Source organism: Crocodylus porosus, unplaced genomic scaffold (genome assembly GCF_001723895.1).
Source record: "Crocodylus porosus isolate Cpor-Errol unplaced genomic scaffold, CroPor_comp1, whole genome shotgun sequence".
NCBI classification, from domain to species: Eukaryota; Metazoa; Chordata; order Crocodylia; family Crocodylidae; genus Crocodylus; species Crocodylus porosus.
The window spans coordinates 128043017-128055287 of NW_017728931.1; the positions used below are offsets into that span (position 1 = coordinate 128043017).

At 41.7% G+C, this 12271-nt stretch overlaps 1 protein-coding gene across 6 annotated transcripts in view; it reads right to left on the reverse strand.

The window, feature by feature from the left end:
- The window catches only part of CACNA2D1 (calcium voltage-gated channel auxiliary subunit alpha2delta 1), a 558706-nt gene that overhangs the window by 72840 nt on the left and 473595 nt on the right, over positions 1 to 12271 (reverse strand). For all 6 annotated transcript variants that reach the window (XM_019543648.1, XM_019543647.1, XM_019543646.1 and 3 more), the window contains exons 15-17: positions 8231 to 8299; positions 5408 to 5482; positions 4629 to 4703 (exon numbers count right to left, since the gene is read on the reverse strand). In XM_019543648.1, the coding sequence (XP_019399193.1) occupies positions 4629 to 4703; positions 5408 to 5482; positions 8231 to 8299 (219 nt within the window). The remainder of the gene's footprint in view (positions 1 to 4628; positions 4704 to 5407; positions 5483 to 8230; positions 8300 to 12271) is intronic.

Consider the following 12271-nt stretch of genomic DNA (forward strand, 5'->3'; position numbering starts at 1 on the left):
TTCAAGAGATCAGTTTTAACTTTCTGTGATCAAGAGAGCTCTGGTGAACACAATATTATTTACAACGGGGGTTCAAGAATTTACACTTCAGGTCTCAGAAAGAATAATAAAAATCTTGGTTACTGAATATATTGAGATTCTTGCCTACTTCAGTTCCTTTTTTCAAGAGCAGTTTGCTATACACTGTTATTTCATTGGGCACACAAGTTTCAACTAGGTGTAAAAAACTGGAAATTCATAGCCAACAAATGGTTTTAAATTTGCATGGTATGGCTGGGCACTAAAGATAGGTGATACCAGTATGGGGAAGGGAAATCAACACTTCACAAAACGGGCCACAAATAATACCATTACAAATTCATTACTTTATATTATTTTTCTCTCCTTAACAAAGGACTCATATTTATGAAGTCATATAAAAGAGTCAGTTGCCCAACCCCTTTGTAGCCAAGAGACTACTAACAACTTCTAATGAATTTAAAATCAGCAAATAATGGTGCAATAAATGGAAAAATCTGAAAATATTTCATCATATTAAATAATATTCATCAAATGAAATGTGAAGTTTAGGCGTGGAAAGGCCCCTGTGAGAACACTGAGTCCAGCTGAATCTGTGAATGTTTGATGAAAGAATTCCTTTACACATCATCTAAAACTTGATGCATCTACTCATTATGCTGAAGTGCATTTCAATTACTAAACTCAGGGGTTTTATCACTGCAGGGCACTGCTTGGGACCCAGTCCCTTGTGCAGGCCACACTTCCCTTTCAATCAGTGGATGCTGCAAAGGGAATCAATAGGAAAGTGCAGACGCGAGGACCCTGGGGATGCCTCCCCTACTGCAGCAGAGATACTAAGGTTGTTTACACAAATGACATTTTTCACAGGAAGGGGACCCTGAAAGTGCTCTACAGCTGTGACTTAACACATGTGCATGACTACACTTTTAAAATGGCCAATCACACGAAAAGTTAACCCTGGACACATGAAGTATTAGAGTAAGGAATTCTAAAACAGAGTGCCTTAGGGTGAATTTTTCACATGAGGATGGGTTTGGACTGCTGCTTGCCCCAGAAGCACCAGCCCAACCATGCCCCCGCGCCTGTCCGTGGGGGAGGAAGAAGGAAGGGGAGGGAGCAGCCAGAGCTGGTGTGGCGGCGGGGTGGGCAGGATGGAATGGAGTCCCCTCAGCTTGTGGGGCCCCGCTAACTACCCCCCAGCTAGGGTACTGGGGAGAGCTGGGCTGGTCCCATGAGGGGCTTCCTTTCCACCCTGCCCCCCCTCACACTCTGGACGTTCAAAAGCTGCTGCTATCAAAGGCCTGGGCTAGGGAGAGGGGTGGCTCAGCAGCGTCTTTGGAGGCTGCTTGTGCACCCCCACCAGCTAGAGCCACTCCAATCCCACCCCCTCTGATCCAACAGGCAAACATCTGTTGGGCTCTGACTCATGGAGCTGTATGTAAGGCACCATGAGTTAAAGCAGACATCTGTAGGCACCCTAAACTGAACACAGTAGACAACAGGACCCTGGAGATGCTTCCTCTGCTGTGGTGGCTGGAGTTATGCTACTGATTTCCTAAACTGCCTCCAGCCTGATCCACTCTATTCATGGGCTGGATTTAACCCACAGATCATAGGTTGCCAACCCCTATTTAAAGCAATATTGAAATTTCTTCCCTCCTTGTTGCCTTTCTCCTTCTTTTAATAAAGAGGCATTTTTGCATGACTTCAAATTTGAAAATGAAGAAAATTCAGACAAAGAGGCAAAGACTTAAGCAAAGCTATTTTTGCCACATTTCTTTCCATTCCATAGTAAAAAATAATTATCACTGAATTATGCGTTCTCTTTCATAGCTCAGTGTCTCCTTCTGGTTCACCTGGTAAAAAGATTTACTGCCTTGTGTTAATTCTGTTAGTTGCGGTGGGATTCCCCTGGTCCGGGCCCTGGGCAAAAGAGCTATACGGCCATCTTCAGGGAATCTACTGCAAGCCCTAACACAGTAGTGTGGTGGTGAAGCTACAACATACAAAACAAAGAACTTTCTGCTCAGGCCTATTATCACGATGTAGCTTAGGTCAGGCAGCCCACAGTCTGCCTAGATTATGTTGGGGGATGAAGAATAAAACAGAATTGAGATTGAGGGATTCTTCAAGCCATTATTAGCTCACTCCTCTCATCACTGAGAGTCTTCTGTTACTTCATCCATATACTTAAACATAACTGGCTCAAACATCATCTTACTGATACCATTTAATATTAATAGTTGAAACAGATAGAAACTGAAGATTCTTTTCCTGAGTCATAGCGCTCATTTTTTTTTTGCCTGTTTCATATTTTATATGTATTTCACCTTGGAATGAGCGTTTTCACTTCATTCATTTTATATATGATTTGACTTTGACTTTCCTATGAAATTTTCTTGCTGCAGTCTGTAGGTAGCAGAAACTGTTCGGGGGGGCAAATATTGACAAAGTATTTCTAGAGAAATTAAAGCAAAACATTTAAAGAAACTTATCTCTTGGCTTCAGACACCTGCAAGCATCTCTCCAAACAAATTAGAGAAAAGGCTGAAACACAGTAAGCCTTTCCACAAATAGAAATTAAAGTCCTGACCCTGAAAACGAGAACATACTACATGGTTTTATTTATGACTCACTAAAATCAATGGGGCAATTTGCAGGAGTAAATCTATATAGTATATGAGCATTTGCAAGATCAGTCTGACGTTAAACATCCTAATCATATACAGATTCAGGTTTCACAGCTCAGTGCTCTCTCCCTCGTGTCCTATCCAATAATCCTTGGAAAAATTCTCATTTGGAAATATACAAGGAAAAAAATAATGAAAAAGCAAATAAGTGCTATTTATTTGCTTTGGATATGAAAATTCCAAAATCAAAATTCTCGGCAGGATGAGAGAGTTCCTCTTTCAATGAAATTTGCAATAGCTAAAAAAAAAAAAAAATTTTTAAATTTAAAAAATAAAGACTGAAGTGATCTTTTCCTAGCACTTTCTAACCATCTTTTCTTGAAAAAAATGGAGTGCACTTCAGAATCGTGTTTAGATGCAGTTACCACAAGCTATTATTTAAATACAGTAGTGCCAATTACCTGGAGTAATTAGTCTTACCCTCCTTTTGGATAACCACTTTTTTCCAAATAATTAATCACCATGATATAAAATACTGACAACTGCATACTGTACTTTACTGTACAACAAATATATGGTAAGAATTGTGTGACTGAGATAACTGGCAGCTCGTGTATGAGTCAGAGAGTGAGAGGGAACATTATAGGGTGGGGCGAACAACTGCACTGCCGCGCATGGGACTTCCATTACACCGGCAGACACAATACTTGCTGCTGTTAATACAAAACCTCCTGGTTAACTGATGTTCTGGAAAACTGACTTCCAGATAATCAATGCTCTACTGAAGGGGTAGGCAACCTCTGGCATGTGTGCCAGAATGTGGCACTCATGCCAGAATATGGCATGCAAAGGCATTTTGCTTGGCACAAGCATCTCAGGGAAGGGGCTGGGGCCGCACTGCCACAACAAGGATTGGGCCCCTTGCAACTCCTCTGCCATCCATCCCTGGTATGCTGAAATCTTTTAAGTTGAGGTTGTAGGTGTGTTTGACACTGCCCAAAAACACTGCTGACCCCTGCTCAACTGGAACATGCAAAACCACCATGGTGTAAAACTGAAATCTGAAATGTCCTTTTTCCCCATTGAAGGTAGGGAGATTTCTATTGACAAGAGGCCTTTTTTAATTAAACCAGGATCAAGACTTTTCTTCACTGTTATTGTGTGGCACCTTTGGCTAAACTTACAGTGCCCACATACAGTCATTAATGTTTCTACTGGAAGAATCACTTCTCTCCTGGTTAAAAAACCTATGAGTGTACAATTTCTCCTGTGGGAAGCATGTCCCCTTAGGGAGAAAGGCCTTCCAGGTGTCAATCTGAAAGATCTCACTTGCGAGACAAACCCTCTTGCAAAAATGAACACTTACACACTCCCCTCTCAGTCTGGTCTGGGAGGAGAGTGGAGCAAGCAGTTGGAAAATGCTCCCCTTGTTTTCCCAGACCAAGAATTGCTTGATCAGGTAAAGGGGTGGGAGACATTGCCCTGTTGCTCTAGTCCCATCCTAGACTGGTCTGGGAGGGGACTGAAGCAGCTGCTGAAGCTCCCCATCTCTTCCCCAGGCAAGAACTGCCTGGTCTTGGAAATGAATAAGGGGCTTTGCCCCACTTCCTTCCATCCCATAGACTGGTCCAAGAGAAGAAAAGCTCCCCGTCCACTCCCTACAACTGGGTATCCCCAGCTTGCAGAATGGGCTGAAGTCTTTTCCCACTGCTCTACTCCCTCCCTGGGAACCACGGTTTCCCATGCCTTCCCCAGACTGGGATCACCTGGTTTCGAGAAGGCCTGAAGAGCAGGGGAGAAGAGGCTGTTGCAGGCTGGATGTATGCACTGCATCCTCGCCTAGAAAGATTTCTAGTCAAAATATCTCTAAGAAATTTCCACCACTAAAAACAAACGTCTGCTTGTGGCCAGTGTATTTTTCTTATTTCTGACAACGATCCCAGGCTATAAGGACTTAACTTAAAAGATTTTTTGTACCTTTGGTTGAAGATTTGGATGAAGCAGCACATAACCATTAGGGTCAATTGCAAAATAATATCCATTTGGGCAGAGCTGAAAGAAAGAAAAAATGTTGCATGGTGTCATAAGGGTGTTTAATGGAAAATGAACAGCCTTCTAATAACGCTCAGAATCTGGAAAATATACAGTCAACAGCTGGGGTATAAATCAGAGAAATTATTTCTGTGGCTTGGGTTTCCAACAGCAACAAACATTTTCTTGGAAATTAACTAGTTAAATGCTTTGCCACACACATAGGATAAAAAAAAATGCTCGCATGCAAACTCAGATTTGCAGCGAAGAAAACTTTGCTGAAGAAAAGCACTATATAGGAGCTATGCATAATGATGACTTATTATGGTGGCACGCCGTGTGCACAGTAATAAGAATATAACATAGAACTAGCTTTTAGATTAATAGCAGGATTGTGGGCTTCAGGCTGAGTAATAATCTATGGCTGTCTGGTTTCAGGGCTGCTGGAATACAGCCATAATATGCAAGTGAGCTACAGGATACTGATGGGCAGTTCATAGGTCAGTACTGATAAGGACTATAGAGGAAGCAAACTCTAAAACTGTCAGAAGTATAAGTGTATACATTGTCTACTATGGGGGTGGAGAAGAGGAAGAATGAAAAGAGGCTCTTAATTATCTAATTCACCACCATGCCTACTGCTAGATGCTGCAGGAAAGAGCACACTATGATAAGCGTGAAGGTAAACAGCTGGTGCCATCACAACCATGAAAAAGGGGACTTACTGTAAACCTTGGTGTCAATTTTTTTATATCTTCCAAAGAGACATCGACTCCCATTACTCCAAGAATCAGCTGGTTCTGAGTAAGATTCCAAAATGTTAGCATACAATTTAATATATTTACAGTGTACAATAGTAGAAAGAGGTGTATCTTAATTTTGCTTTCCCCATTTTTTGATAGAAGTAACCTACTTTTGTATATAAAGTATAGTGTCATTATAACAAACCAGCAACAGGAGCTGTTTTGCCCCTCCCCCCACTCCATTATCATGATGCAGCCAACATCCCCTATTAATAAACTTTTCTCTTGGTCCTATGGGGGTTCATTATAATGAGATTGTATTGGGTGTCAGCTAGTCTTTTGGGGCAGAAGCTGTCTTACGTATGTAAAGGTGAAAATCAGCTACCATACCCATATGAGACTGATTAACTGCCAAGAAATGTAGAGCAGTTGGCCTAAACTGGAAAGACCTTATTCCCTACCAGCCTTAAATGGGACAGTATTAACATATGCCTCAGAGCATTAGCCTTCATGTCAATGGGCACATCTACACAAGCTGTATACTCGGTAGTTGCCTAATTAGCTCTGCAGTAAAATGTTTGCATCTACACATGTGCTGCTATTAGGATGGAGTAAACTAATTAACAACACCTTAAGATACACAGGTAACATCCTATGGCACCTATTTACTCCACCACAATGCACATGTAGATGCTGATGGAGCTGGCTGGGACTGCCTGCTGGCTAGCACCTCACTGAACGGCCCTCGTGCCCCAGCCAGCCCCTCCAAGGCACGTAGAGTTGGGTCAGAATAACACTGGGCTAGCAGGCTGACCCCGGAGTCCCCTGCCATCTGGAGCTGCTTTGCCACAGCTTAATGTACTGCAGTCCCGGGTGCACGTGCAAACGGCATGCCCAAGAGCAATAAACTTCAGCACAAACTGCTCTGGAGTTTATTCAGGCATGCGCATTGCATATGTAGATGCACCCAAGATCTCAAAAGGTAAAACCAGGGGTGGGCAATTGTTTCAGCTGGCTGGCTACTTCGTGAGTTTTGGTGAGCTGTGGAGGGCCACACATAAAATCTTTTAGAAGATTTTGTTTTAACAAATTACAATTAAAAAACAAACCATACACTAAAAATGAAACATCTGCTATAACGTATTTACTTTTATTAAAAAAAAAAAGTCCCGATTTATGTTTTTTATGATGTCTTAAAATAAAGTCTTACTCTAGTATATTGTGGGGGAGGTGGGAAGTTGGGAGGCGCGTATGGGGGCATGGGAGAATATGGGGTGTGTGTGTGGGGGGGTGCATGTGTATGGGGGGCTGGCCATGCACTAGGTCCTGGGAGCTGGCCAGGGGACTGGGAGGAGGGCAGGGGGCATATGCTACAGAGTTCACCCGGATGGTGCAGTGAATGTGCAGATGCAGTCCACTTTCCCATCTGGCTGCAGCTGCCTCCGCAGCAGCCTGCTGGGGGTGAACCACGAGCTGCTTCTGCTTGGGGCAAGCTGTGCCATGCTGCTGCCCACACCTGTACTGCACCCACTGACAGCACCGCCGTGGCCCCAGCCAGCACACAGTGCTGCTGCTGCTGCAGTTGCCTAGGTACTGCTCGGCTCCCTGCACCTCCAGCAGTTCCTCTTCCTCCTGCCCCTGCTGCACTGCTCCGGGCTGCAGGTATCATGGGGAATCAGTGGCAGGCACTACATGCCCAGTAAGGCAGGGGAGGAAGCTGCAAGCAGGCAGCTTCTGCCTCAGCATGTGGGGCTCCACCTCCCGCTCCTGGCCACCTTCTTGGTGCGACGAGCAGCCATCTGTGGGCAGCTGAGTGGGTGGAAAGTGGAAGCAGGCGAGACTCAGCCCCATGCAGAGAACTGCGGCAGCAGCCACGGGCCAGATACGATCAGTTGGTTGGCCAGATCTGGCCTGCAGGCTGTATTTTGCCTACCCTTGTGTTAAGCGGTAAGAAGATACAAAGATCCAAGTAAATATATATAGGCTCCCACATTAAGAAACTTATGTTTTCATGGTTGAGTGTGTAAGAAATACAGTAAACGACAGATAACAGTATAAACATGTGGGGTGTCTTTATTCATTTTACAGAATTACGGAAAAATAGGGCTGGAAGGGCCATCAGGGGAGTGATCTAGTTCAAAGTGTGTGTGTAGCTCTGTGATGCCAAGGAAACATTTAAATTCAAGATTTTCTAATTCTGAGCATTTCACTTTGCAACTCAAGGGTTACTATACAGTATGCAATTTACAGTATATTCATAAACTTATTTGGGTCATCTTTCAAAAAAAGTAGTAAGCGTAGCATGAAGTTAGATCATGTAATAAAGATGCCCTTTTGAGAGGAAGCCAGATATTCCTCTTCTATACTCAGAAACCCACCTGTCCTTTTTTGACACTCTCCTAGGTAAGTGACTGTTCTTCCATGTAAATTGCCTATTGTCCTGAAACTTCATAGCTTCCATTGTTTTTTATAAAGGCAAATGGACATCCTCTCCTGGAACATCTCTGTATGATTACCACCTGTTCCCCATCTAGCTATTCATCCCATAAGGAATTCTCAGTGTCACCAGGTCACGCAGGAAGATCAAGTAATGTCACATATTGAAATTTAGGACAACACAATCTGTATTTCCTTATTTCCAGGTTATCAGAAACTTCATGTAACAGTATATTTCTAGCTGTACATGCAATTAGACTGTAGCCTATAATCTTTTATGCAAATATCTATTTCCAGGGAGATTTCTCCACCAAGTTTAATTAATATAACTGAAATGTCTTTTTGACTTAAGTAAAACTTCATGCTTACTTTTTTTCCATCTTGGTCTTTTGTTAGATTGAAGACAGGCAGGGTTCCGGTAATGACTAGGCCCAGTTCCTGGAATATAATCAGAGATGGAAAACAGCAGTTAATGGCAAACATTAAACTAGAATATGTTAAAACAAATCCTTACTTTCTCTAAATCTGTGATATTTTTAGTTTGGGTATTAGGTTTTTTTGAAAAAACTGAAAAAGCAAACTTTGAATATAATAATATATTCTAACATGAGTGATCATTGTCAAATAATGGATGTAAAGCACTGAGCAAATATTTTTAATAAGGTAATTAATGATCATACTTTTCAAATTCCATGGCTTATCAAAAATGCGTGCATGCAATTCTTGGTATGTGGCAGGTGAAAGGACCAGTTTTAAAAAAGGAATGGTGTAATACAATCTGACTTTGCATAAAAATTAGGATAATGAGACTGTATTTACATCTATACACCATTTTTCTCTCTCACAGTTACTGCTAACTAAGGTATTTATTAATAAAAAAAATAAAAAGGGTAGTAAAAATGTAGGTAACAAGCGGGTAACGTGACAAAGCTGTAAGGAAAACCCATAAAGTAGGTTACACTACTCCTGGTATCTACATTTTGCCTCGTCATTCCAGGAATGCTACCTTTAAACAGGAGTGTGTCTTGGGATGATGCCCAGTAACAAGGTTATTACATCACAGCTAAAATAATAACAATAATTTAGCTACAATTCAAGTTTCAGTAATATGTCAGGTGTATCGTGTGGATTTATCATCTTACTTTTATCATTCGTTCTTGGAGCTCTCCTCAAAAACTCAAATGTCAGTGGCTCCAAAACTTTTTTCTTGTCATGATCCCATTTTGAATGGGGAAAATTTCAAGCTACCTCATGCATGTAGTTGCAGCTTTTTGTGTTCTCACAATTATTGGGAGGTGGGGCATTATTATATAGTAAGTGCCCCTATCTATTTAATGTGTGGATTGGAACAGATATGCCAAGACTGCAAGACAGCAGACATTTGTAAGTCCCTGGTCCTGGTAACTGCAGGTCCATGTGCTATTTCATAGGAAGTCAAAATTAAACTGGAACAAATTTAATCATTTTATTTAGAAATAAAAACCATTCTGGTTTAGCTCTGACTATCAAGTAACTGAGGGCACCAATGAAAATTGAGGTGTTGTAAGTCTCCATCCCCTGTTAATTAAGGCAACTATGCTTTCACCCACAAATATGTCCTACTGAAAGCTAAACCAGGGCAGCCTGTCCTTGAATGAAACAGAGCTAAGTTGTCATGGTAGCAGAGGACACAGGGACCATTATGAAGCAACTGATGCACAATACAGTCTTAATACCTGCAAGAAGCCTGACTAAGACACATTACATAGTAAGCCTTTGAAGAGACTCAAGATGACATGCTTTTACAGACATAATGGAAAAAATTCTGTAGCAGAAGCATGCTCACTCAAAAATCATTCCTGGCTCAGGCTGAACCATTCCCACATGTTTTTACTTCTGCACAGATTAGTGGAGAAGAGAGGTGAGATGAGGTCATTACAATGGTAAATGCAACAAAAAGTGACAAGCATTTTAATTGTCTGGATATTGGGCCCAGGCAGACAGGTCAAAGTGGGAAGCAACAATGATAGTTTTAGAAAGACTCTTAGCAAGAAAGTCTTCTAAGAGTATCATTGTTGCTTTCAACTTCGTCAAGGGAAAAGGGATGGTCAAATATCACACTATGGCGAATTTGCCCAAGTAAAAGGAAGAACAGATTGCACATAGAAAGGGAAAGGCTAGGTGCTAACGAGAATCACCTTCAGCACCTCCATGTAGTCACCAATATAATGGGGGTGCAGTGCCTGACACTTTGGGACTGGGATGAGGTCAGAGAGAGAAAGGTGAATAAATGGAGTCCAGCAGCTTAACAGATGCCAAATGAACAGATGAGAGAAAACATATTTCTAGGTGCTATGTTGACATAAAACAAGTACTCTACTAACAAATATTAGAATATGTCTGAACTAAAGCACCCTAAGTAGAAGGGGTACATTTGCAACATTGGGGCCTGCAGCCAGTATTATGTTTTATAAAAAGAAAACTCCTAAACTGGGCTGAACTGGGACCCTACAGTTGAGCAGACTCCAACTAATGGGATTTTGAAATCTAGATCCTCATTCAACCCTCTGACTACTGCAGTTACCAAGGCTCAGAGTCACCATGGCCTTCCTGGATCCAGCCTGACCTACATTTTACAGCTTTGATACATCCTTACTTGAAAAAAATATTTATACTGAGAACTTCTGGCACGTTATGAATGTGGGCAAAAAACCTGAAGAAAAGACTTGATGTAAAAGCATTTTGTAGCCCACTGAAACTAAACTCACATAATGTTTGTGTTCAGGTATCATAGTTCTTTTTAATTAAGTGAATCTCTCTCCAATCTCATATTGCAAAATTATCTTTGACTTGAGAACAGGATATGCACAGAACATATGAACTTTCTTCATAACATCCTTTATGTTTCCAGTAAATACCTCAACAGCAACCAAGAAATCATGGTCAATGAACTTCTGGCTACTGAAACTATAAGGACACAAAAATTGGCTCTTCTATGTCACACACTGTTCTACAACGAATGGATAAAAAATGAGCATTTTACGGTAATACTGACAGGAAGAAGAGCATTTTGACATGACTTTAGATGAACTTAGATAAACATATGATGTCAAATGACCATTTTACAGTAATTTAAGCAAAGTTAGACGTACATGCAGCACATTTATCTACTTCAGTCTGAGCTGTTGATAATAATACTTAGCTTTTCGTAGTTTCCTGTGTCTGTTTGTTTTACACGACTCAAATGATAAATTAAGCAGCCAAGAAAGTGCTGGAGTATATCCTTTTGTTTGTTTCCTCCATTACATGGACTGCTAAGTTAAACAAACAGTTGGCTGAGAAAATAGCTAATTGCAATAACTGTGCCCTTTGGAGACTCAAATTGAAATCCTGGTCAGGTAACAGGTGGAAATGAGTTTGCTGGCACCACCACGGTATTTGCCAGTTACAGTTTTCAGAGCACAAGGCCTCCAGATAATTTAGTAAAACTGTTAGCCTTTGCTCTGATGAAGACAGACATCATTGAGAAATTGTGTTTGCTTCAAGTCAAGAACAAGCTGCATTTAGAGACTGTGCAAAGACTTTGTGGAATAAATTACACTTCTCGCAATGCCACTGTACTGGAGAAAATTGATACATACAAGTGACATCCCAGTGGGATACAGCAGTTCAAAAAGCTATCTTATTGCAATGTAACCTTATGGTGAATCCTTTGAATTATTAGTCTATAAAGGGCTGAGTCCTTAAGTTTGTGGGCAGTGGGTAGAGGTGGGAGAATTCTTCATGTTATAACGCTTTCTCTCTATAACTGATGCTCTCCTTCACAGTTCATGAAAGCATTAAATGATGCACTGTAGGTGTAACATGAGGTGGGGAAGAGGGGCACATGCCTCAGTAAGGGGTATTGGCTAAGGGTAGGGGCATCAGGATGGCATCACCCCATGATTACTTGCTGCAGCCTACCTCACTGATATGCCTGCTGTCTTGCTGTACTCTGTAGACAAACCCTGGCCCCAGAAAGCAGAAGCAAAGCATTCTGGAAATCACAGTTTAGTAGAGCAGAGCTGGAGGTTTTCTGGGGGGGTTGTGGGAATGGGGGTTGGAGGCTGTCCTCTGAACATGGGGTTGGGTTGAAAAAAATTAGGGTGAAAGTTTCCTCCACAGCAGCAAGCAGCAAACTTCCCTGGCCAGTCCAGAGAACTACAGTTCCCACAATGCCTTCACACCGCTTGGCTCTGTTCTGTTCTTGCACTTGAAGAAGATGGGGGGAAGAAGGGAGTATCTGCTCATGGTGCATTTATCCCATGCTATACCTCTGATCTCAGCCAAGTAAGATTCTGTTTTTCCTTAGACTCTAAATACAATGATTATTAAACGCACGAACAAGTATACTCGTTATTGAGAATGTTATTTTACTATAGAAATAAATCT